At 37.2% G+C, this 25,353-nt stretch overlaps 3 protein-coding genes across 6 annotated transcripts in view; 2 read left to right on the top strand and 1 right to left on the bottom strand.

The window, feature by feature from the left end:
* upb1 (ureidopropionase, beta) lies at positions 1-13,501 on the top strand. The gene is made up of 10 exons (XM_081349790.1): positions 1-1,495; positions 2,592-2,763; positions 2,874-2,961; positions 5,373-5,467; positions 6,748-6,909; positions 10,159-10,328; positions 10,411-10,492; positions 11,034-11,076; positions 12,776-12,930; positions 13,095-13,501. Exons 1-10 carry the CDS (start codon positions 1,392-1,394, stop codon positions 13,176-13,178), a joined length of 1,155 nt encoding a protein of 384 aa, XP_081205916.1. The 5' UTR covers positions 1-1,391; the 3' UTR covers positions 13,179-13,501.
* gucd1 (guanylyl cyclase domain containing 1) lies at positions 12,985-23,401 on the bottom strand. Its single transcript, XM_081349792.1, has 6 exons — positions 23,085-23,401; positions 22,629-22,710; positions 22,375-22,540; positions 22,079-22,170; positions 21,199-21,440; positions 12,985-14,703 (listed from the first exon to the last, which is right to left on the bottom strand). Exons 1-6 carry the CDS (start codon positions 23,158-23,160, stop codon positions 14,612-14,614), a joined length of 750 nt encoding a protein of 249 aa, XP_081205918.1. The 5' UTR covers positions 23,161-23,401; the 3' UTR covers positions 12,985-14,611.
* The window catches only part of snrpd3 (small nuclear ribonucleoprotein D3 polypeptide), a 3,765-nt gene continuing 1,716 nt past the window's right edge, over positions 23,305-25,353 (top strand). Inside the window, exons 1-4 of one of the 4 annotated variants that reach the window (XM_081349795.1) lie at positions 23,305-23,652; positions 24,279-24,436; positions 24,720-24,866; positions 25,103-25,295. In XM_081349795.1, coding sequence (XP_081205921.1) covers positions 24,741-24,866; positions 25,103-25,295 — 319 coding nt within the window. In that variant the 5' untranslated portion in view covers positions 23,305-23,652; positions 24,279-24,436; positions 24,720-24,740. Of the gene's footprint in view, positions 23,653-23,834; positions 23,941-24,278; positions 24,538-24,719; positions 24,867-25,102; positions 25,296-25,353 lie in introns of those variants that run through there. The other 3 variants (XM_081349794.1, XM_081349797.1, XM_081349796.1) reach the window with 3 other exon arrangements.

Raw genomic sequence — 25,353 nt, forward strand, 5'->3', positions numbered from 1 at the left:
GTTCCTGTTGCTCAATTTATCCAGGTCGGGGTGAGTTGATTAGAGTCAGAGGTTAAGTTGCACCATCTGAATCTGAATCAAACCTGCATGTGAATAATTTCACATTTCACTATTTTGCAAATAGTTTTTTTCTTTCTTTCTTAAAGCTTACTTAAACAACATAAAACCAACCAAATGAAGTTAAAATTTCAATATCTTTAATTGTTTCTATTTCTAAAACAGTATATTGTTTTAGAAATATAACCACTCAGTGAGTTGCACAGTTTTGAAAACGAACATTAAGGGTTGTTTTAAGGACATGTTCGTGCATGCCGGTAGCCAGCCACTCTGAAGCGATCAAAGACGAGTCAAAAAGTCGAGACAGGACCCATCGTCAAAATTTCTGTCCACCACTCTAGTTCATCCAAAACAAACCAGAAAAGAGACTCAAAGTGCTAAATACCGGAATTATCCTTTAACTAAAGTGCCTTATGGTGGGGTAAGTTAAAACACTGGCTCAATTTACCCCACATCATTTGGCTCACTTTGCCCTGTAGCTGCAATTTTGGACAAAACTATAGCTAGCTTACCAATTCAGGTTAATATGTAGCTAAATAATTTGCATGATTTTATACATTGCTAAATCACCAATAAGGGTCATAAATATTTTTTAGACCTGGACAAATTTGCTTTGATGCAACCGTTATGTTATGCTAAAATTTTACTTTGAAAGGTCAAAAACAGTTTTTAAAGTAAACGGGTTTCTTCCACTCTTCCCATGTACTCCTTTTCACAGTCTGGTAGAAATGACAAAATATGGCCCGGTTTCAAAGACAGGGCTTAGACTAAGCCAGGATTAGACCATAGATCAATTGGGACATTTAAGTAATTTTTATAATCATGCTTAGAAAAAAACATTACCGATGTGCATCGTAAAACTAAAAAGGCACTGATATATTTTTAAGATCAGTCAGTGCAAGTTTATTTCAGTGGAAACAGCTTAGACTTATATTTTAGTCTAGGACTAGTCTTAAGCCCTGTCTGTGAAACCAATATGTTCACATGATAATAAACGTGTGCGGTTGCCAAGATAAAGGGTAGCCTAAGCCTAATAAAAGTGTGTCAACTTACCCACTGGCTCACCTTACCCCTCTCCCCCTAAGCATGTCAGCAGCACAGCTGCAGACATTGCTTGAAAACAATGCCTACAGGTAACACGACTGAAAACTGGTCTGTCGTGACATGGTAAAATATGAAGAGTGTAACGTAACAACAAACCATATGGGATCACTTGAACCCTCTGCTCGTGTGAACCGATTGCATAAGATCTGGAAATGGGCTAGTTAAACAGTAAAGCAAATCGAGGTGAATTCACTCTCTCTGCAGACTGAGCACGAGGACGACAGCTCAAAATGTCTGGAAATGACTTTGAATCGCTAGAGAAGATTCTGGAGGCACATGTACCTGAGGCAGAACTCAGGACCGTCAGAAAACTGCTGTTCGGAAAAGAGCTGAAGTGAGTCACCCGCACTTTCACTACTAAACGCACGCAGACTACACGGCCCAGAATTCAGTTATGAATGGAGGGACGTGCGATGACGGCTGACTTTAATTTGAATGGATTGATGCTGCCTTCACGTGCTATGGAAAAGATGATATTTTCCACTTGTGAACTGGTATTTACCAGTGTGTTGTGTTCAAGTGCTTTTGTTGTCGTAATGTAGTACCCGCAACGTCTGTGTCAGTAGAGTATCTACTAAATCTAGTAAATGTGGTGCTTTCTGATGATTAAAACATAATTAATAATAAAAAAAAAAAAAAAACATGACATAAAATGATTAAATATGAACCAAGGAAATTGCGGCGAAGTTGAAAATTGAGTGTTAACGCATTATATTACAATCGTTAATGACACAACATTGTATAGGCTACAAAAACTATCCGCTAACAGTATTCACGACTCTTGCGTTGCTCTCCGCCATTTTGAAAAGGTCAAAGGTTATCTCATCTCGGCAACTCGTGCATCAAAATATTCTACGAGCTGCCCAGTGGAAAATACCACATGAGGGGGTGTTCATGTGCATTTTCCATGTCGGCTTTTGGTATTTACCATAATTACCATAGCACGTGAAGGCACCTCACAACATTTGTCCATATGTGCTAGAAGTTTTTCAGTGTCATTGGTTAGTTACTGGATATTAAGTAAAGGTTGAAACTGGGTAAATGATACATGGTGGACTTTGGACACAAAAAAAGGGTCTCTGGGTTTAGCGATGACGTCATTGAGTTGAATTTTATATAAACTGACATGCTCTGATTTATTTGACTATATATCGCTAGTTGTAAGTGAAACTGCTCTTAACGGTTTTTTTTTTTCGTTTTAAAGAAAAAAAGATGCACACTTGAACATTAGGCTGTTACAAATAAAACAATTCATTACATAACAATTTAATTCGTACTGAAAAGAAAAACATATTTTGAAGGAGAGAGGCCTGTTTAAAATGTATCATGCATTTATTGGCCATTGGGCTACAATAATCTCGATCTTCCCTATTTGTTTAAATTTTCATAATGTGTAGCAGTTAATCAGCTTAGCAATAAATGCATTTCAGGAAGCTCAGCCTTCCCCAGGGTGCAATAGAAGCTGCAGCGGAGCAAGATTTTGATCTGAAGGGTTATGTGTTTGAGGCTTCTCCAGAACAGCTCAGACCACCCAGAACTGTCCGCGTGGGACTGATTCAGAACAAGATAGTCCTACCCACTGATGCTCCTGTGCTTGAACAGGTGAGAGAAAGAGGTACACACTACATATAATGGCCAAGTGCTAAAACAAGTTTCATCTATTTATCATTATTAATTTGAATTTGAATTGTATTCTCCTTTTGCTTTCACAGATCACAGCTTTGCATAAGCGTGTGGGGGAGATGGTAGAGGTGGCGGCCATGTGTGGGGTCAATATCGTATGCTTCCAGGAAGCCTGGAGTGAGTACACAAACACACGCGCACAAACACACATACACACAGACAACTGGCTCCCTTTCTGCAGAATCCACGACTGTTTCGAAGATGCAGCTGGAATATACACAGCTCTCGGGTGTCTTATGAAATTCATGGCATATTTCTTTCTTAAATAACTTTTTAAATATTTATTATACACTTCTTTAAAAAAAATAATCAGCAGTAATTTAAAAAACATGCTGAAACTACGGAAGAGGATTAGGGCCAGGCAATAATAAAAAAATAAAACCATCTCGAGATTAAAGTCATTATAATGCGAGATTAAACTCGTTAAATTTCGAGAAAAAAAGTCGAAATACAATCTTGAGAATAAACTCATTAAATATCGAGAATAAAGTCGTTGTGTTGCGAGAAAAAACTCGTTAAATTTCGAGAAAAAAAGTCGAAAAACAATCTCGAGAATAAACTCATTAAATATCGAGAATAAAGTCGTTGTGTTGCGAGAAAAAACTCGTTAAATTTCGAGAAAAAAAGTCGAAATACAATCTTGAGAATAAACTCATTAAATTTCGAGAATAAAGTCGTTGTGTTTCGAGAAAAAAAGTCGAAATGAAATGTACAGAATAACGCATTCGATCAGTGTTCATTGCATAGCCTCGATATCAACCTCATCGAGGTTCGGTGGTTTCCCAGGATACCATAAGACACATTATTAATCGTTGTTGGTTGTGTACGCCTCCATCCACAGAATGTAACGACTGTAACCATCTATACAGCCATTAATGGCAATGCCGTACGGTTTTAATTTATCATGGCTGTCCATATGCCAGAATGTATTTGGGCCAGCGAAAGTGGCGTCTTCTCAAGCGTCTCCTTCGTCGAAATTCCACACCTTGAGGATCAACAAGTTTAATAATGCGTCTTATGGTATCCTGGGAAACCATGAAACCTCCATGAATTTCATGTTGGACAAAAGCGAGTACATCGCGCAAATTGGACTGATTTTTTCTTCTAAAAACACCTAGCCGACCTAGACCTAATGTTCTATTCTTTGTTACTGAAAGAAAGTCAAAAATATAGATTGTCTAAGTGATCTAACTCTGCCATGTCCTCTATCAGGTTATGCAATGAACACTGATCAAATGCGTTATTCTCTAACGTTACATTTCATTTCGACTTTTTTTCTCGAAACACAACGACTTTATTCTCGACATTTAACGAGTTTATTCTCACAATTACTTCGACTTTTTTCTCGAAATTTAACGAGTTTTTTCTCGAAACACAACGACTTTATTCTCGAAATTTAATGAGTTTATTCTCAAGATTGTATTTCGACTTTTTTCTCGAAATTTAACGAGTTTTTTCTCGAAACACAACGACTTTATTCTCAATATTTAATGAGTTTATTCTCAAGATTGTATTTCGACTTTTTTTCTCGAAATTTAACGAGTTTAATCTCGCATTATAATGACTTTAATCTCGAGATGGTTTTATTTTTTTTATTATTGCCTGGCCCTAATCCTCTTCCGTATGAAACACATTCATAGTTGACAAAAATGATTTTAAAACATCATTCATGTCAAATCTACATGTGTGATAATTATAAATGAATTTAAAACTATTTTACAAATAATTTTAAATTAAATATAGCATGTCACTGCAAGACACTGTTCGACACATGACTAACTACCCATATTCAGTCAGAAATATTACTTGTTTTAATTTTATGGGTATCTATAAACCATTTCCTGTTGTCCTCAAGGAAATGAATGTGCTTATTTATGAACAGAGCGTATAGGATGGGAAGGCTTCTTGACCTTCAGTGATGTAAGATGCCCGTGAAGACATCAGCAGAATCTGGTTTACATCAGCGGAGCGCAGCAGGGCCGTAGTGACGAAGTTTAAGCTGCGCTCACAGTTTGTCTGTTTGTGTTGGCCGTGGCGTGCTGTAGGGATGCTTCCTGATGAAAAGGAGTCTCATGCTCCAATGATAAACTCTCTAGGCATCCCAAAGGTCATTCAGTCCCTTTGGGTCCAAATAGGCCCTGTTGCCCAGGTTTGAACCCCCTTAACCACCACCCCATGTAAACCTTTGACCTCTTGGCTCTGATTTCCTGTGTTTCCATGCAAATCTATGAGGCATGTTTGCTTTGTTAGTAGTCATTAAAAAATGCCATGTAAACAATAATCATTTCGTCGTGCTCTAAACAAAACAACAACTGCTAATGAAAAACAAGACCATAAACCTTTCCACTTTACTTCTCATCCTCCCTCTTAGCAAGAAAAACAACATTTTATTGGACACCAAGGAGAATCAATTTCAACAGATTAAAACTCTCATAAATAAAAATCAGTTCTAATGAAATCTTTTAGGAAAAAAAATTAAAATAAGCATAATTTTCTCTCCTGTCTCCTCTCATCTCCTCCGCCCTTAGCAATGCCTTTTGCGTTTTGCACACGAGAGAGGGAGCCCTGGACAGAGTTTGCCGAATCGGCCGAGGACGGGCTCACCACGCGCTTTTGTATTCAGGTAAGAATTGAATAAATGGATGTCTTCATAAACGTTACACTCATCCTTTGCTATCAAGCATCATCTTGATCTTTAGTTATACACTCAAATATTTAACCTCAGTCCCCAAATTAATTATTTGTTCACTCCTGAAACTCAAGACGAGGCTGTATTTCTATTAGCATGGACCGAATTGTTTTATTCCCTTGTGCCTATTGCGAAGGGAGTTAGTTTTGATATAGCGCATGTTTGTTTTAACTGGTGCGGTGCGGTGCTGTGCAGCTGCTTTGAGGCTGCTGATTTGTTAATGGAAGTAGCAGGAGGTTAAGCCCACAGAGGGGACGGGGACGTTCTGACCACGGCGAGAGCCACAGACGATGAGCACTGCAGCACGTAACTCTGGAATCTTCTGACACTGAGCTCTGAGGAATTACGTGGCCTTTGGCTGTTTACAGAGGATCCGCATCTATCCTTTTGCAAATATGTCCTAATATGACATTTCTAGCATCAATCAGTGCTGTGTTAGTATGGGTTTTTTTTTGTACACTTTCCTGTTAATATTGTTCAATTGCATTTTTTCAACATGCAGGTTCTTCAAGATCACTAGAGATTATGGCAAAAATTAAGAATATTTTTGTCCATGTTTATTAACTTCTTCAAAAATATATATTTTTTTTTTCATTAAAATGACTTGAATATACCTCTTCTACAATGAGTAATTAAATTAATTTAATTAATATGAAATTAACAATAATACTAAAATAAAACTGTTCTACCCTATGATGAGTATGTTTTTAATTTCCCTATTTTTTTTTTTTTTGTCAGCATAAAATAGTCAGGGTGATACAACTACCCTGATATTATATTGAAGCCTTATTAAAATAATGAAATTCTTGGAAAGAAAACTATATTAAACTATTATAAAAGTATAATAATACATTTTATTTATATTGCACTTTTCCTATACCCAAAGCGCTAATATTAAATGTTTATACTAAAATATGAAATTAACATTTTATTAATGTTTAAAAAGACTGCCACACTGCTTATTAGTATTTGAAAAACCATTGTCACCCAAATCAGTCATGTGTTGTGACTAACATGCAGAAACATGCAGAATAAAAATACATAAAACCAAAAAAACTTATCACAGAGATGAATTTGGCATTTTTATGACGAGACAAAGTGATTTAATGTGGAAAAAATGTCATGTAGTGCGACCACCCTGCTATGTCCCGCTTTCAGCAGCCATTCCTGCTAATGCTGAAACTATTTGTGCTTGATTTTTTATTTTTTTCTAGCTGGCCAAAAAATACAACTTGGTGGTGGTGTCTCCCATTTTGGAGAGAGATGAGATCCACGGTGGAACATTGTGGAACACGGCAGTGGTGGTGTCCAATAATGGCCATGTTCTGGGCAAATCACGGAAGAATCACATTCCACGTGTGGGAGACTTCAACGAGGTCGGTGTCACCCTCTGCATAACAGCCAAACGACTGTCAGTGTGACACAACACAGCTACAGTGACACTCTATATTTACATCAATAGATTGTCATCACTCATCCCCTATTTACATTAAGCTAACATGAGTTAAGTAAGCTATAAATTAAATTTTAATACACTGCGGTCCAAAAGTCTGAGATCATTAGTGAAAATGCATTTTTGCATTTTTTTTATTTATTAAAAAAAACATTATTGCATTGTTATTGTATTAAAACATATTATATTAAAAGGAAAATGTCAGAATGTATATTAGTGACAGCGGCACTCGAGCTGCATGAATTCTTGTTGAATAAGACCATGTTCTCCAACATTCTCGAGAATGATCCAAAGAGCATCTTGAGATTCAATAGAAAGGACATCTGTTCATCTGTACAAAGCTGTCACAAAATTACTTATTTGAATAGTGACAGAAATAGTACAGAATCTCTTATTCGTTTTATGTTAATGTTTTTGAAATCCCATGCTTTCTTTTTATTTCCAGTTTTAAGTGATTAAAAAAAACTCTGATTTTCGGACCTTTACTGTACATATTTATCAGTATTTTGTGCTGCTGCGTGGGTACTGTATGTCTAAATCATATTGGACACCTGAAAAGTTGTCCAGTACAGCCACTTTAGAAATTCTTCTTTTCAGAGATTTGTTCCAGCATGCTGGGTGTCATTTTTCACCTCCAGGTTAAACGAGTGTGTGTGCGTGTGTATCTGCACTACATGATCCGTGGCACTTTAAGTGGTTGATTTCTCCCTTGCTGTGCTGTTTATCAGTTGTTCTTTTGATCCATTCCACACTGTGATAATGCTCAATACAGGAAATGTGCCCACTTTCTTTTCCTGGAACACAAGTGTAACTGCAGAAACCAGATGGCAGAGACGGCTCTATTCTGTTGTTTTCAGTAAAATAAAGGAGGACTTTGATGGCATGCTGATTAGCATCAGATATGTTTAAAAGGTTTACACATAAACACTGTTAAAAAAAATGCTGCCTTAATTTTTTAAGTACAATCAACTTGGATGTTTAAGCCATATCAACGTAAAATACATTAAACTGACTTAAAAAATTAGTATAATATAAAAGTTAAAAAAATTCCTTTACTTATTTTGATGAGTTAAAGCAATGTAAAAACATATGTTGTGATAACTTACTGATCATATATACATTTTTACATTGAACTCTAGTTAAGTCCAGCTTAAGCCTGCATGAATTTTACTTTGTATAAATTCAGCATAAATTCATGCAGGTGATGCAAGCATAAATTCATGCTGCATCACCTGCATGAATTTATGCTTGCATCACAAACGGTGGCCACAATTCAAAATACAACATAAGGTATATTTTGGTGAGCTATGTCCTTTTCAGAAGCGGGCGTACAGATATCACATGCACTGTCAATACTGTTAAAACATAAGATTATCTTTCATGCTATCTTTACATACAGTAGTTGCTGGATTTTACACGTCCAAACGCATGCTGTCAATGAAAAAATAAATAAATTGTGCATTATTTTGTGGTAATCTATAGCCTCCTATTTCTGACATTTGCATACAATAAATGGCTGCATTGGCCCCCTAGTGGCAGTCGCTCAGAGATTAACGTTTAGTAGAAAAATATTGGTAATTCTCCCTTGCACTAAATAGTATTGATCAGAATACATCATATCTGGTCGGACTAGTTCAAATATTTGAAAGAATGTCCTGCCGGTAACAAAAAAATATATTTTGTCGAAATGATGGTCTAAACCTATATCATAATGGCTTTGCATTAGCAATTTTATTACAAAAGATGATTTCTGAATGCTGTAGATATTCTTGCTGATATTGCTTTTATACAACAGTTTAATAAACAAGACGCAATAATGAGTAATTTACTGTTTTCAGACATAATATTTAAAGTTCATTTATGCATTTTACTCCGCCATCAAAAATAATGAAACAAATTCACAAGAGAATCAACTGTGTGTCTCCAAGAAATGCACAGTAGTATTGATTTTTGAACAAATCTGTTGGCTACTTTATTCATAAAGGCAGTGGCTGCGTCTTAATATGCATATTTTCAAAGCAATAGCAATATGGCAAGCCATTTTAGCTTAAATTGTACCCAGCTTTACTCGTCGTAATTGCATTTTTACTAGTAAGAATTCAGTTTGAGAGCTCTACAATTCAATTCTTACTAGTAGCAATTACAATTAGAGAGCTCTCTAATTCAGTTATTACTAGTAAGAATTACATTTACAGAGCTCTACAATTCAATTCTTACTAGTAACAATTCCCATTAGAGAGCTCTACAAATGAATTTTTACTAGTCATATGTCTCCATTGACTTCCATTCATTTTTAATTATGGAGCTCTACAACTGAATTGTTGCTAGTAAGAATTACAATTAGAGAGTTCTACAATTCAATTATTACTAGTAACAATTACAATTAGAGAGCTCTCTAATTAAATTATTACTAGTAAGAATGCAATTACAGAGCTCTTTAATTGAACTTTTACTAGTAAAAAAAACTAATTAAAGATATGTATAATTGCAGAGCTCTGTAATTGAATTGTAGAACTCTCTAATTGGAATTCTTACTAGTAACAATTCAGTTGTAGAGCTCCATAATTAAAAATGAATGGAAGTCAATGGAGACATATGACTAGTAAAAATTCATTTGTAGAGCTCTCTAATTGGAATTGTTACTAGTAAGAACTGAATAAGAGAGCTCTCTAATTGGAATTGTTACTAGTAAGAATTGAATTAGAGAGCTTTGTAATTGTAATTCTTACTAGTAATAATTGAATTAGAGAGCTCTCTAATTGGAATTGCTACTAGTAAGAATTGAATTGTAGAGCTCTCAAATTGAATTCTTACTTGTAAAAATGCAATTACGACGAGTAAAGCTGGGTACAATTTAAGCTAAAGCGGCTTGCCATATAGCAATCCAACAATCCAATCAGTTTCCGATGGACAAAATCAAATCCAGTCCTACATTTTTTCCTGTTCGAGAAGCCGTTTCACTTGAATGTACAGTCACACAGGGAAGAAAAGACTATCGCAACTTCAGTTTCATGCCGATTTGAATGCATCAAAGGGTTAAAGAAATATTAACGAGTGTATTATAGCCTACTGATTCTAATGTATGAACTGAAGTGCTGATTTTCTGTATGGTACTGATGTTGCATTTCCCTAAATCATCTTTTAAACGGACTCTTTTTCATTCCTCCTCTAGTCGACATATTACATGGAAGGCAACACCGGCCACTCTGTATTCCAGACACAGTTTGGAAAAATCGCTGTTAACATCTGTTACGGCCGACACCACCCTCTCAACTGGTTAATGTACAGCATACATGGGGCTGAGATCATCTTTAACCCCTCGGCCACAGTTGGATTGCTCAGGTATGGTGTTGTACCGCTGTCTTCTCATGGGAAAGACGCAGAGCCCGTATTCCCTCATGCTGATGCAGGTTTTGTGTTACAGTGAACCAATGTGGTCGATTGAGGCCAGAAATGCAGCCATCGCAAACCACTGCTTCACCTGTGCCATCAACCGGGTGGGAACGGTATGTGCCACCTGTTGTCCTCTAACTGTGCCAAAAATTGTTTAAACAATCTTAAAAATGCTTTTGAGTTTTTGAGTCTAAAATACACACAGAGATTGCCAGGAAATGTCCTATTTACCCTAACTATGCGCATACTGTGATAATATCACAACCACAGCTGAAGGAAACTATATATATTCTAATAAGATTAGATAAGCACATGCTAATAATTTATCCAGGATTATAAGCCAAACTGCAAATAACGTTACACAGATGAAAAAACAAGTTGAGCGGTGCCTTTTTTTCTGTGGCTCTGTAGAATCTGGTCTCTGTTAGCGGTTATAATGTCTTAGAGGGATGACTTTTATTCTCAGAGTTAGATACAGTAAACCAATTATCTTTAAATTGGTTTTAAATGGCAGTTATTTGGACAGACTGTTATGCAGTGCCTCTCATAAAGCGTTGGATGTTCAGATATGCGTTTTCTGCTGCCCTCTACTGATGATTTCTGCGCAGAAGCGACCTGAACCTTCGAGTCTTGACGTATATCTCTCTTTTCCAGGAGTATTTCAAGAATGAGTTCACATCTGGAGATGGAAAGAAAGGTATCCATTTAGTTTGAGCATGTGCATGTATCTGCGTATGTGGGCTTGTTTCTTTTATTTTGTGCTTAAAATCTTTTAGAATCCTGTAAAAAATTGGTTTCCATAACATATATTAAGCAGCACAACTGTTTTCAACATTGATAATAAGAAGAAATGTTTCTTGAGTAGCATATTAGTATGATTTCTGAAGGATCATGTGACACTGAAGACTGGAGTAATGATGCTGAAAATTCAGCTTTGCCATCACAGGAATAAATTACATTTTAAAATATATTATTTAAATTGTAATCATTTTCTCAATATTACAGTTTTTACTGTATTTTTGATCAAATAAATGCAGCCGTGGAGAGCATAAGAGACTTCTTTCAAAAACATTACCGACCCCAAACTTTTTGAACAATAGTGTTTACATAGCATGGTTGCGGTGTAATGAAGACATTTAGTGCAAGTGCATTTCTCATAAGTCACTCATAGATGGCACTCTCACCCTAGTAATTCAATTTGGGTGAAAAGTCTAAAGATACTTCCTGTCAGTATACAGCTGGCTCTTTCCCATAGCTTAGTGTTGCTGTGTGTCAGCATATAAAGGATCTGCGTATCTGTCTGTCAATGTAGCATCTGTGTCGGTGACAGGCTGAGGACAAGGGACCTTGTTCATAGGTGTCGTGTTCCTAAAGCTCTGGTCTGTCAGGCTCTGTTCTCACTTTCAGCCCTCATTACTGTTGCATAAGCCTTTCACTCGAACACAAAACCCCCCTCTGCTGTTTTACATGCATGTACATGTAACATGACCAGGGTCACACAAACATATACGAGGACAGGTTTCCATGAATGGGGTACAAAATACAGTCTAAAACTACTTAATAATTAACTATTTTTTCTTTCCCAACATGATCAGTGAAACGAGATGCTTAACCTTGTTGAATGTCAGCCTCAGGAGATGAAACTAGATATTGTATTGTTGTGTTATTTTTCATAAATTTTCTTTGAGGTTTGCATGTTTTGCAACCCTGTTAGCAAAATTTGGGACATGAGAAAATAGTTTAAACTGATGTGTTGCTGAGCTAATAAACATAAACATAAAAATTGACTGACAAAATGTTAAAACAGAAAAAACTATGCCAAAATGGGGTCATTTGGGATCAAATGTTGATTTGTAGTTCGTAAACTTACGCTTCCATTCATAAGTTTGGGGGCAGTAATATAACCTCAGAAATTAGTACTTTTATTACACATTAATCAAAAGTGACAAAGCCATTTACAATATTGCAAAAATGTTCCTAATTCAATTAAATGCTGTTCTTTTGAACTTTCTATTCATCAAAGAATACAAAAAAAAAGTTTATCCATTTCTACAAAAATAGTAAGAAGCGCAACTGTCTTCAACATTGATAATAATAAGAAATGTGTCTTGAGCAGCAAATCCGCATATTAGAATGATTTCTGAAGGATCATGTGACACTCAAGACTATATTGAAAGTTCAGCTTTGCCATCACAGGAATAAATTACATTTTAACATACATTAAAATAGAAAACTGGTATTTTAAATTGTAATAATATTTCACAATATTCCTTTTTTTTAAGTGTTTTTGATCAAATAAATGTAGCCTTGGTGAGCATAAGTGACTTCTTTTAAAATCGCCCCCAAAAAATCTTGCATTTATTATATGATTGATTTCTGATTTGCCTTATCCGTAGCGCACCGTGACTTCGGCCACTTTTATGGCTCCAGCTACGTAGCTGCTCCTGATGGCAGCAGATCCCCAGGATTATCCAGAACCCGCGATGGCCTCCTGGTGACAGAGCTGGACTTGAACCTAAATCGCCAAGTTGCTGACAAATGGAACTTCAAGGTGGGATAAGAATCAATACAGTACATTTCTTTCAGGAAGATATCTCATCATGATCACCATCAGAGAGGTTTATTCTCTGACAAAAGTCATATCCTATAGATAATGAAACAGGACAGTCTATAGTAGTGTCCGTGTGCCATTCACACATATGAGTCTCTCCACAGATGACTGGGAGATATGAAATGTACGCAGAGGAGCTGAAAAAAGCCGTCCAGCATGACTTCAAACCCAACGTTGTTAAGGAGTGAGTGCCAAAAGCCCGTGAGAAGAACTGTGCCTTCTGCTGAAAGCCAAACTCCGCAGATGCAGGAGAACCACATTATGTATTAGGGATATGTGCTTGTCTCTCTACTTGAATTTCACAAAATAACTTAATTTATATAATTTATCAGTTCATTTTTAAGGTCAATAATGGAAATGATGCGTTTGATTAAAATACAAATCCAACTTTTATTCATTTCCTAAATGCAACTATATATTTCATAAAAATAAAGTTTGCCATATCAACATTCCTTATGTTCTTTTAAAAATAAGCACAAGCTGATGTAATCGGACACCTGATGCAGTCTTTAAAAAAAAAAAAAAAAAATCACAAAAATAATATTTTAACATGAATGATCAAAGATTAAATAACAGAATTATGGCTGGTGGAACACCATAGTGCAAGCATTTCATTCATCTTCCATTTTGTCCTGATTGAACCATCTGAACCACTGAGCAGGCGTAGTGTTTACAAGCAAACAGCAAAGCATTCACAACACTGTGTTCAGACCATTTCAAACGGTGCACGACTCCATTCCACAAAACAACTGACGTAAAACTCCAAACGTAGTGTTCCTGTTCTCTCTCTGATAACACCAACACATTAGAATAATGAGAATTTAACAACATAATATTGTCTTTAATACAGAAATGAGTCTAATACTGTACTAGTGCTGAGTGATTTTGAAATGTACTGTATGGTTCACAGCTTAGAGTCGCCCACAAAAGCAGCCAAACTCTCTCTTGCTACTTTACATGAGGTTATGACAGATGTCCAGGTGATTTTGTTCTTGAGGAAACCCCTGGAGTAAATGAATCCACACGTATTGCACCCCTGAAACGTTTCTTTCCCGACAGTGGGACATAATTTAGCATACTGGATTTATCATATCTTACCTGAGATTTTAAAAACAGCTTCCCTCTTTTACAATAATTAAAACCGTTCACTGTATGCTCAATTAAGTGGCTTCCAAGAGGGAAAAATGAAAACAATAATAATAATCACAACCCCATGATTTTGCAAGGTTACCCTGAACAATCACAAAATCTCCATCTTTACATGAATGAAAAACATTATATACACTCCTTCTCTACCTCTTACAGTGGCAGAGACTATATAAATCAAATGTGCTAGATAAAAATATAAGTCCACATAACAATAATGATGAGTTACAAATACATAGCATCTCCCTTTCCTTTCTGTGTGAATATTTCATTCTGTGGCCGATGTAGCACCATAGTAATGTTTTGTGCGACACTACAGAACTTATGAGGACCATAGCCAGAGGTGACACATACTACCCGCCGCTATTGGCCAGCAGAACTGGTACGTGCTACCTTTTGGCAAAAATGCTACCCAGTCAACCACAGTGGATGCTAAAAGTGTGTTAAATGCATGTTCATTCAAAAGCGGTAAGACTCAATCATCTTTGTAGATTAACAGAATGTCCTCGTCCGTTCCGTAGCTCCTTCTGGCCTCCTCAAAATTGCTAAAGCTAGTGCAGCACACACCTGTCAATCAAAGTGATAGGCATATATGAGACACACAGTTTTAATGTTCCTGCAATGTGTAAAGATTCTCAGTTGTAAAAAAATAACCATAATAAACTATAATAAATGAGGTGGATGTTTTTGATACTTAATGTATAAATTGCATTAGATAATGAAGTATCAAACATATTAAAAAGGCATCTGCAAACAAATCCAAGGTGGTTTGACAATCTACATTATATATATATATATATATACACACTCACCTAAATGATTATTAGGAACACCTGTTCAATTTCTCATTAATGCAATTATCTAATCAACCAATCACATGGCAGTTGCTTCAATGCATTTAGGGCTGTGGTCCTGGTCAAGACAATCTCCTGAACTCCAAACTGAATGTCAGAATGGGAAAGAAAGATGATTTAAGCAACTTTGAGCGTGGCATGGTTGTTGGTGCCAGACGGGCCGATCTGAGTATTTCACAATCTGCTCAGTTACTGGGATTTTCACGCACAACCATTTCTAGGGTTTACAAAGAATGGTGTGAAAAGGAAAAACATCCAGTATGCGGCAGTCCTGTGGGCGAAAATGCCTTGTTGATGCTAGAGGTCAGAGGAGAATGGGCCGACTGATTCAAGCTGATAGAAGAGCAACTTTGACTGAAATAACCACTCGTTACAACCGAGGTATGCAGCAAAGCATTTGTGAAGCCACAACACACACAACCTTGAGGCGGATGGGCTACAACAGCAGAAGACCCCACCGGGTACCACTCATCTCCACTACAAATAGGAAAAAGGCTACAATTTGCACAAGCTCACCAAAATTGGACAGCTGAAGACTGGAAAAATGTTGCCTGGTCTGATGAGTCTCGATTTCTGTTGAGACATTCAGATGGTAGAGTCAGAATTTGGCGTAAACAGAATGAGAACATGGATCCATCATGCCTTGTTACCACTGTGCAGGCTGGTGGTGGTGGTGTAATGGTGTGGGGGATGTTTTCTTGGCACACTTTAGGCCCCTTAGTGCCAATTGGGCATCGTTTAAATGCCACGGCCTACCTGAGCATTGTTTCTGACCATGTCCATCCCTTTATGACCACCATGTACCCATCCTCTGATGGCTACTTCCAGCAGGATAATGCACCATGTCACAAAGCTCGAATCATTTCAAATTGGTTTCTTGAACATGACAATGAGTTCACTGTACTAAAATGGCCCCCACAGTCACCAGATCTCAACCCAAAAGAGCATCTTTGGGATGTGGTGGAACGGGAGCTTCGTGCCCTGGATGTGCATCCCACAAATCTCCATCAACTGCAAGATGCTATCCTATCAATATGGGCCAACATTTCTAAAGAATGCTTTCAGCACCTATTAGTATGGTGTTCCTAATAATCCTTTAGGTGAGTGTGTATATATATATATATATATATATATATATATATGAGCCAAAATATTATGACCAGTCACAGGTTAAGCGAATATCATTGATCATCTTCTGACAAGGCCACATATTACTGCCTGGTTAGATCAGATGGTAAACAATCAGAAAGCATCTGCAATGGGCACGCAAGCGTCAGAACTGGACCTTGCAGCAGAGGAAGAAGGTTGCCTGGTCCTACACGCGCAACGCTAATATTTGATGTGATGGGTGGAATAATATTTACGTGGTCATTTGCGGTGCAGGTGCAGGTCTGGAATTAATAGGCATGGGCGGACTGCGGGTCCAATAGCAAAGACTATTTCTATTTCGACTCAATTCGGTACCCACTGATAGCCAGCTGCTTTCAACCGGTCCCGTGCTTATTTGCGTTCACGTTCTACAGTCTAAAGAACGTCAAAGGTTTCTAATTACAACGCGACTTGCAGCATTGAGCACAGCATTTGCATACAGTGATTGACAGCTTCAGTCATTAAGGGAGCGCTCTTTCCTCGCTTTCAATATATAATCTATTCACAATTTGAATAAAAGTTTTATCTTTCATGCTGCTAAGAGGATCAACGGCCACATATACACTGCAGAGTTTCAGGAGAGACAACTGCATTTGCATGCAGAGTGAATATGCTAAAATATCCCAAATATTAGGGTAAACGTACCTATTAAGCTCAAGTACCCATTAAGCACACTACCATCTTGGAGCTCAGATTATAAAAAGAAACAGCAATGTATTATCCTATTTGATGTATTAACCAATTGATGTGTTTGTTACTATATACCTCCTGTAATTTTAAACCAATCAGACCATTGCACACTGAGATATGTGTGTCCATGTGTTCACACTGTCTGGCGGCTATTTTCAAAGCTGTCTGAAAACTTTCACCAGAAGAGGAGCCCCTCAGATGTGCATTTTTTATATGTTTAAGCCTTTATTTTGAAGAAGTACATCTTCTTATTGCAAAATTAAGAGATTAATGTTTAGACTTTTAAATATTATAACCTGGAACCTGGATGTGGGAAATAATTACAGTTAGATCTAAAAGATAGTTTTAGCAACATAGCCCAGATGCTATGAACATAGCTAGCTTACTAGCTGTATAAGATTGTGTGCTACATTAATATATTACTTCACAGGAATTAATGGCTTGTACTTTTAAATCCATAATATTATAATTTTACATTTTATTGATAGTCTGTGGTTTTAAACTGCTGTAATTTTTAAAGAATTCATATTATTGTTAGGTGAGCTTAAAGGGTGCACTACTATGACAATCACACAGCTTCAGTGTGACATCAATTAGAAAAAGCATAATTTCATAGATATTGTCTATAATAGTTGTTCATATTAAAATTGGTATAAACTTAATACATTACCTAGATTATTAATTTAGCTAAATATTTTCCTTTAAATTTTAATTTAATATTTATTAATTAAAAAATGTTTTTGCTCCAATTAAGCACAGTGTGTGCTCCCTTTAAGCTCACCCACATTAAACGTCTATGTAAATACTTAATAATCAGAATTTAAATATTAACTGATGGTTGTCACTGTTAATCTTCAAAAAAATGATTAATAAACTTATTTTCACAGTCTTAAGATGACAAAAGCTAGACGAAACTATAGTGTATGCCCAAAGATGAAAGAGGCATGTCATACAAAGAAGGAGCCATCAGAAACCTGTCGTATCTGTCCAAGAAGTTTGGAGTAGACAGGAAAGCTCTGACCCAGAGAGTTAAAGGGATACTCCACTTTTTTTGGAAATAAGCTCATTTTACAACTCCCCCAGAGTTAAATAGTTGAGTTTTACCGTTTTCGAATCCATTCAGCCGATCTCCGGGTCTGGCGGTACCACTTTTAGCATAGCTTAGCATAATGAATTGAACAGGACAAGACCATTAGCATCTCTCTCAAAAAAATGACCAAAGAGTTTCGATATTTTTCCTATTTAAAACTTGACTCTTCTGTAGTTACATCGTGTACTAAGACGGACGGAAAATGAAAAGGTGCGATTTTGAGAGTATAGTTCCTAGCCATATCAGCCTAGAAAATTTAAACTTTACATTTTCCGTCGGTCTTATTACACGATGTAACTACAGAAGAGTCGAGTTTTAAATAGGAAAAATATCGAAACTCTTTGGTCATTTTTTTGAGAGAGATGCTAATGGTCTTGTCCGGTTCAATTCATTATGCTAAGCTATGCTAAAAGTGGTACCGCCAGACCCGGAGATCGGCTGAATGGATTCGAAAACGGTAAAACTCAACTGTTTAACTCTGGGGGAGTTGTAAAATGAGCCTATTTCCAAAAAAAGTGGAGTATCCCTTTAAGGAGCACATTGGTTTGTTTTGTTATTTGATTTTTCAATATGGGTTACATAGCTGAACGTGGACTAGTCTAGATGTTGCAATGAGTTTGAATGACACGTCACTATGAATAGGATAGGCTACCTGATCAAATTGAATGCCTTGTTGCTTGATTTTAGTGTTCTGTTTTTTTGTGATTGACTCTGTACCTTCAAATAAAACTTTTTTCAATTATTCCTTAAAAAGGTTGTTTAAAATAAACAAGAATTTTTAATAAAACTTGTTGTGAGCTTATTGGGAACAGGGGTGTGCTTAAAGGGTACAAAACGTACCCATTAAGCACAGCCAGACTTTTTATATTTAATGATGTACATCTTAATTGAAATACTTTTGTCATTTAAAATAAAATGAAATATTATAGTGTGAGAGATTAATATTTTATTTTAAAATAACTTCTTGTACTAAAACCAATATCTTGTGCACTAAAAATGTCTCAATGTAGATTTTGGTGAGCTTAATAGGTACGTTTACCCTATATGACAGTAAGGGCTCATGTTTCGTTATATGTTCTTTTAATTTATAGAGACATCTAAGCGTGTGTGATTTATGGACATTTGTTCAAATTAGCCTATATGGGCAGATTGTTCACAAGATGCAGGCAAAAGTTTTGTATTATTTACACGACGGATGCAAGGTTTCATCTTTTTTTCCTTTTTAATTATTACCATGTTGGCCTTGTTTTTTCATAAATGCATCAACTCAGAATGCATAATGTTGGTTTGATTGCTTGTGTTAAATAAATCATTTTTGTCTACCTGATGTAGATTTAATGCGGATGCAGTACGGGCCGCGGTCTTTATGTCAAACAGGTCGAGTCGGGTGCGGAATTAAATCAGTGCTGCTGTTGGATAACGGGTCGGTGTTCTGTTAAGTACTGTGGGTGTGGGACGGGTGCAAGTTTACCAAACAGGACCCGAGCAGGACTCTACGATGAGTCCCTTTTTCTTTTACCTCACGTCGACGGCAGTATACGTGTTTGCTGTTTACCTGGGGAAGTGATGGCACCAGGATGCACTTTGGGACAATGAGCCGGTGGAGGGAGTGTGATGCTCTGAGCAATGTTCTGCTGGGAAACCCTGTGTCTGGCCATTCATGTGGACGCAAATTTGACACGTGCTACCTACTGTACCTAAACATTATTGCAGACCAGTTGCACCCCTTCATAACAATGGTGTTCCGGATCCCTGGTGGAGGCTGGCACTTCATCCCTGAGGATGAACTGGCCCCTGACAGCCTGATTTCTCCCAAGGTTTTTTTATCCATCCTGTCACCTGACGGAGTTTTGGTTCCTTGCCACTGTTGCCTTGGCTTTTGGCTTGCTCAGTTGGGGACATTTAATATTCAACAATATTATTGATCTGCCTTACTTAAAGGGTTAGTTCACCCAAAAATGAAAATTCTGTCAGTAATTACTCACCCTCATGTTGTTCCAACCCCGTAAGACCTTTGTTCATCTTCGGAACACAAATTAAGATATTTTTGATGAAATCTGAGCTATGTCTCACAACTCCATAGGCTTCTAAGTGATTGAAACTTGCTGGCCCGGAAAAGTTATTAAAGAGATCGTTAATATAGTCCAAGTGACTCCAGTGGCTCAATCTTAAGTTTATAAGATGAGAATACTTTTTGTGCGCAAAATCAAACAAAAATAACGACTTTATTCTAATATTAATTTCCTTCTCTCTGAGCCTCGAGTTAGTTTACGTAGTGTTTTTGCGTAGCGCGTCTGTGTTGCACGTCACCACGTAGGCTCACTATTGGTCGACGCTTGTCATGTGTGTGATACGTGATGACGTGCAACACAGACACACTACGCAAAAACACTACGAGGCCCAGAGAATGAATAGTGGAATAAAGTCGTTATTTTTGTTTGTTTTTGCGCACAAAAAGTATTCTCGTCGCTTTATATACTTAAGATTGAGCCACTGGAGTCACTTGGACTATATTAACGATCTCTTTAATAACTTTTCTGGGCCAGCAAGTTTCAATCACTTAGAAGCCTATGGAGGAGTGATCCAGCACTCAGATTTCATCAAAAATATCTTAATTTGTGTTCCCGAAGATGAACGAAGGTCTTACGGGGTTGGAACAACAAGAGGGTGAGTAATTACTGACAGAATTTTCATTTTTGGGTGAACTAACCCTTTAAGGTGGACGATGACGCAATTTTCTTCTAGAAACAAACTTTGTTGTATTATTTTCATGTTATCACAGTGAAGCTGCTTTGATACAATCTGTATTGTAAAAAGCGCTATATAAATAAAGGTGACTTGACTTGACTTGGAAGTGGATAATGCTTTCAGCAGGATAATGCACCCTGCCACACATTGTTAAGGAATGGTTTGAGGAACATGATGAAGAGTCCAAGGTGTTGCTCTGGCCTTCAAAGTCCCCAGATCTCAATTCAATTGAGCATCTGTGGGACGTGCTGGACCACCAAGTTCGATCTACGGTGGCTCCACCTTGCAACCTACAGGACTTGAAGGATCTGCTGAAAACATCTTGGTGCCAGATACCACAGGACACTTTCAGGACCAATAGCATATTAGGCAGGTGGTCAAAATGTTTTGGCTCATTGGTGTGTGTGTGTGTATATATATATATATATATATATATATATATATATATATATATATAGTGCCACTTGGTTTGATATTTCGTTATCTAATTTAATTTTAACAAAACTGGTGTTTAGACTTCTCAATACATACGGTCTGAGTAGGCGGGGTTGTTGTAGAAGACGCTGCCGGTATTGCGGTTAAATCCACACACGACCACAAAGTGGCCCTGGTAATCTGGCTTCCTGCAGAAGCACTTCTGACCCACAGGGAGGAAACAGCAGTATTTGACAGGCGTGGAGCACAGCTCACACACCAAAACCACTGCGTTGACCAGCACGATGGCCACATGACCCTGTTCCAGGTGGCTCTGGATCTCCTGAACTGTAACAGAGCTACAACAGACAGATGTCATCAGAATTCTTCATGCACTGCACAGGAGTTTCAGCTGAGATATATTTTCATAAAATCTGGTAAATTTATACAGATATGATGGAACGGTAAATATATACACACACAAGGATAAATGTCCTGTCTACAAATTCCTGAATTCCTGTAGCTCCATCTGTAGAGCATGACAAACGGAGAACGAGTTCGATTCCCAGGGAATGCATTAACGGAAAAAAAATGCCTTCGATGCAATGTAAATCACTTAATAAAATCACTTAGTAAAATGGACATGATTAAATGCATCGATAGCAATAAATTAAAAAGGTCTTCAATACGGGCCAACAACAATATATTGTGCATGGCTAATTTTTGACCAATGAATTGTCATGACTTTTCCAGATGTTTGATTACAGCATAAACACTTTTTTATATTCATATTATAAAAATTAGATCGCCTGAATTCAACATTTTAAAGCTAAGCATTAAAATGTTTTCCACATTTATGTTGATTTTCCACAATTTTTTTAAGTCTTTTCTGAACATTTCTAGGGTTTCCATGATGGTGGTGAACCAGTATATCAAGTAAAAAGTGTCAGCATGCTCCACAGAACAGAAAAATGTGACAAATGTGGAAAAACCTCACCATTTCTTCACCAGGACCCCTTTGCTCTCAGCCTTCATAAAGAGTTCATTCACCCTATCCTCCTCTGTTTCAAAATGCTTTTTGTAGAAAGACTGAAGCAGGAGAACAAATGAAACAATGCCAAGGTCAACAGTTATAACATCTGAGTCAGGACTGATCCTTTAACTAAAATTACAACTCCACAACCATAAAAACCAATGCTTTAACATTGTCTTTTTCTTGGAAATATGCATGTGACACAAAGCTTGTACTCTATCTACCCTCAGTGATCATGACACTGACAGCAGCTCATATACCTGATTCCTGAAGCCCTTGTCCACACCGAGAGTCTGTGTGCAGAAGCAGTGTCTGACCCCCAGCTTACACATGAGATAAGCCAGGTCTATAGTCCACACGCTCTCTGTGAACTCCAAGTCCAAACACGCTCTCTGAAATTCCTCCTCACTTACTGGATGTAAATACCTGCACACGCAAACAAAAAGTTGAAATATTTATCATTAGGGTAGTAATTGTTGCAGGATAATACATCACTTAAGATTTTCATACTTACTCCAGTACCATTCTGGAACAGGCCAGGCCACAATCCCAGTGGAACAGCTGCCGGATGACCGGTACGTTTAGCATCACATCATCTGGCAGAACAAGGTCAGAAAGAATGCTGGTAATGTCATTGTGCCACAATGAGCAGCTTTTGATACATTCACATTATCATAAGTTATGTTGTATCGTGGATAAATTAGTTTTGGTTGTGAACTTAAATTATATCAAGCCACTCATTTTATTCACGTAAATGAGAATGAATAACAACTTAAAGTTAAAGACAAGCTGCTTCAAGATAATACACGAACTGTTCATGTCTTCATTTTAAATAAATATATCCGGGTTGTCTGTTTGGTCCAGTATTGTATGCCAGAGAAGGATCATGATTGATTATAATGCTAGTTTGGTTAAACAGTTACAAGCCACCTAAGATGTTTCATTTGAATGTCATTTAACACGAACTCACCGTTCATGATGCAGTCTGCGTGTGTGTCTCTGTGTTGTTGTGTTGCAGTGATGTTTAATATCAGGGCTTGATTCATGAAGACTGTCTGCTAGCGGGGTTAGCCGGACAGCCGTTGCCCTCCTGTCCTCTACATCAGACACGCTGAAATCTGTCCATCTTGTTGATGCTGATGAGGCTGTTGGTGAAAAGCGGTAAAAAGGCTACAAACTCGACTTGTTTAGTCCACGCCTTGTGGTGGTCATTCCCAGCAGGGATGAATGTTTCACTTCCTGTCAAACCAAATACAAGTGTTCGTCGGTGCATTGAGGAGAGGCAGAACTGCGCCCTCTGCTGGAGAGACGAGAAATGACAGTCCAAACTAAAATCTATGCCTTTAAATGGCTTTAATGGTGGAAATGGCCGGGCATTCTAGTTGGTGACGTATTTTATATTTTAACACATGCAGAAAATCCTGTTTCGAGGCTGTTACGTGGATACAAGATGGAAATCCTCTACATTTTGAACTGGAACTCCCTTGAAAAGAAGTCTAATCACTTTTTTCTTCTCAAACTGAGTGAATACTACACAGGTATGTATTTATTTATTTCAATATAAATAAAAAGATGAACCAGGATATTTAAATATCAAACTAAATTAAAGTTTGGTTATAAATGACACATGTGGAATTAAATTGTGTTTTAACTCAGTCCAGTAGGTGGCAGTGAGTGTCTCCAGTAAGTTACAATAAAATACCCGGAAATTCTAAAGGACGTCGAAGAAAAAGGAAGAGGACATTATTTCGAGAATGAGATTTGGGCATACTGGATTAAATAGTACGCTTAAAATAATAGGGAAACATGCGACTGGGATGTGTGAGGTCTGTAATATTAACGAAACAGTAGAGCATGTAATTATGAATTGTCATAGGTATAAGGAGGAAAGGATGAGGCTGAAAGACTGGTTTAGGAAAGAAAAAATTAGATTTGAAATGAGGGAAATACTACAAATGAATTCAGGGCATGTAGGGTATAGAGCGATATTTGTGTTTTTGAATAAAACAGGGCTTAGTAGAAGGATATGAGTTTAGTTGTTTTAGAAAGTTGTATGTAATAATAATGATAATGTATGAATATTAATAATGTTATTAGATATTTATGAAGCTATTTATTGGTTTTATATAAGTATGTATTTATTTATTTATTTATTTATTTAAAGGATAGTGAGAGAAGGCTATTGTGATCCACACTCCATATCAGAAGGTGGCGGTAATGCACACTGAAAAGTTGTTTGCCAACCGCCATTAAAAGAAAGAAGAAGAAGAAGAAGAAGGACGTCGAAGAAAAACTGTTTGTGGACGTTCTGTGCACGTTTGGGTGAGATTTTGTATTAATTTTGCGGAAAAATTGGTAAATTGGAACGTGTCTGTCGGGAATTATTTGTAGATTTGTGTTCAAACAATTAACTCTAACGTTAGGTGTGTGGTTTTTTTTCCCTTGCGTGTTTACGAACAACCTCAATATCTTGTGTCTGACCCATTCATTTCAGTCTATTCAGCTTCCACTAGCTTTCACCTCGTAATACAAAGATTTACATTCTGTCAAAGTTATTTCTCATCTGCCAAATTTTCTGAAGGGTCTCATTTTCTCTCTCACACAGTTCACAGACAACTTTAATAAGATGTCGATTGGAGTGCCCATCAAAGTTCTTCATGAAGCAGAGGGACACATAGTCACCTGTGAAACCAACACTGGGGAGGTTTACAGGGGCAAACTCATCGAGGCTGAGGACAACATGAACTGCCAGGTACTAAGATTTGGCATTTGTACTGAAAACTAATTTAAGGCATGAAAATAAATGCTTATCTAAAATATGTATTATTTTACCCTTATAGATTTTATACTGAAAGTTGAGTTGTTTAGTTTTAGTCTTTGCGTTGGATATTATTCTTTGAATTCATAATAAGGTTTGCACCAAGTAAAAACACTCCTCTGTCTGAAAGGTTGCCGTATTCTTTACTTTCCATCTTCAATTTCCTCCAGATGGCAAACATCACAGTCACATACAGGGATGGCCGTGTATCTCAGCTGGAGCAGGTGTATATTCGTGGCAGTAAGATCAGGTTCCTCATCCTCCCCGACATGCTGAAAAATGCTCCCATGTTAAAGAGTATGAAGAACAAAAATCAGGCAGCGGGTGCAGGTCGAGGAAAAGCAGCTATTCTCAAAGCCCAAGGTATATACAGCCTCTTGAACCCAGTCCACACATCTTGCATCAGAAACATGTATTTTTC

The sequence above is a fragment of the Scardinius erythrophthalmus genome (genome assembly GCF_964197995.2).
Source record: "Scardinius erythrophthalmus genome assembly, chromosome: 20".
In the NCBI taxonomy this organism is placed as follows: domain Eukaryota; kingdom Metazoa; phylum Chordata; class Actinopteri; order Cypriniformes; family Leuciscidae; genus Scardinius; species Scardinius erythrophthalmus.

Excerpts from the sequence above, each read along its gene's own strand:
- upb1 (XM_081349790.1), top strand. The coding sequence starts at position 1,392 with ATGTCTGGAAATGACTTTGAATCGCTAGAGAAGATTCTGGAGGCACAT. Across the intron at positions 2,764-2,873 it reads ATGCTCCTGTGCTTGAACAG|ATCACAGCTTTGCATAAGCG; the intron begins GTGAGAGAAAGA and ends TTGCTTTCACAG. Across the intron at positions 2,962-5,372 it reads ATGCTTCCAGGAAGCCTGGA|CAATGCCTTTTGCGTTTTGC; the intron begins GTGAGTACACAA and ends CTCCGCCCTTAG.
- gucd1 (XM_081349792.1), bottom strand. The coding sequence starts at position 23,160 with ATGAATCAAGCCCTGATATTAAACATCACTGCAACACAACAACACAGA. Across the intron at positions 22,711-23,084 it reads CGCAGACTGCATCATGAACG|ATGATGTGATGCTAAACGTA; the intron begins GTGAGTTCGTGT and ends TTGTTCTGCCAG. Across the intron at positions 22,541-22,628 it reads TGTTCCAGAATGGTACTGGA|GTATTTACATCCAGTAAGTG; the intron begins GTAAGTATGAAA and ends TTGCGTGTGCAG.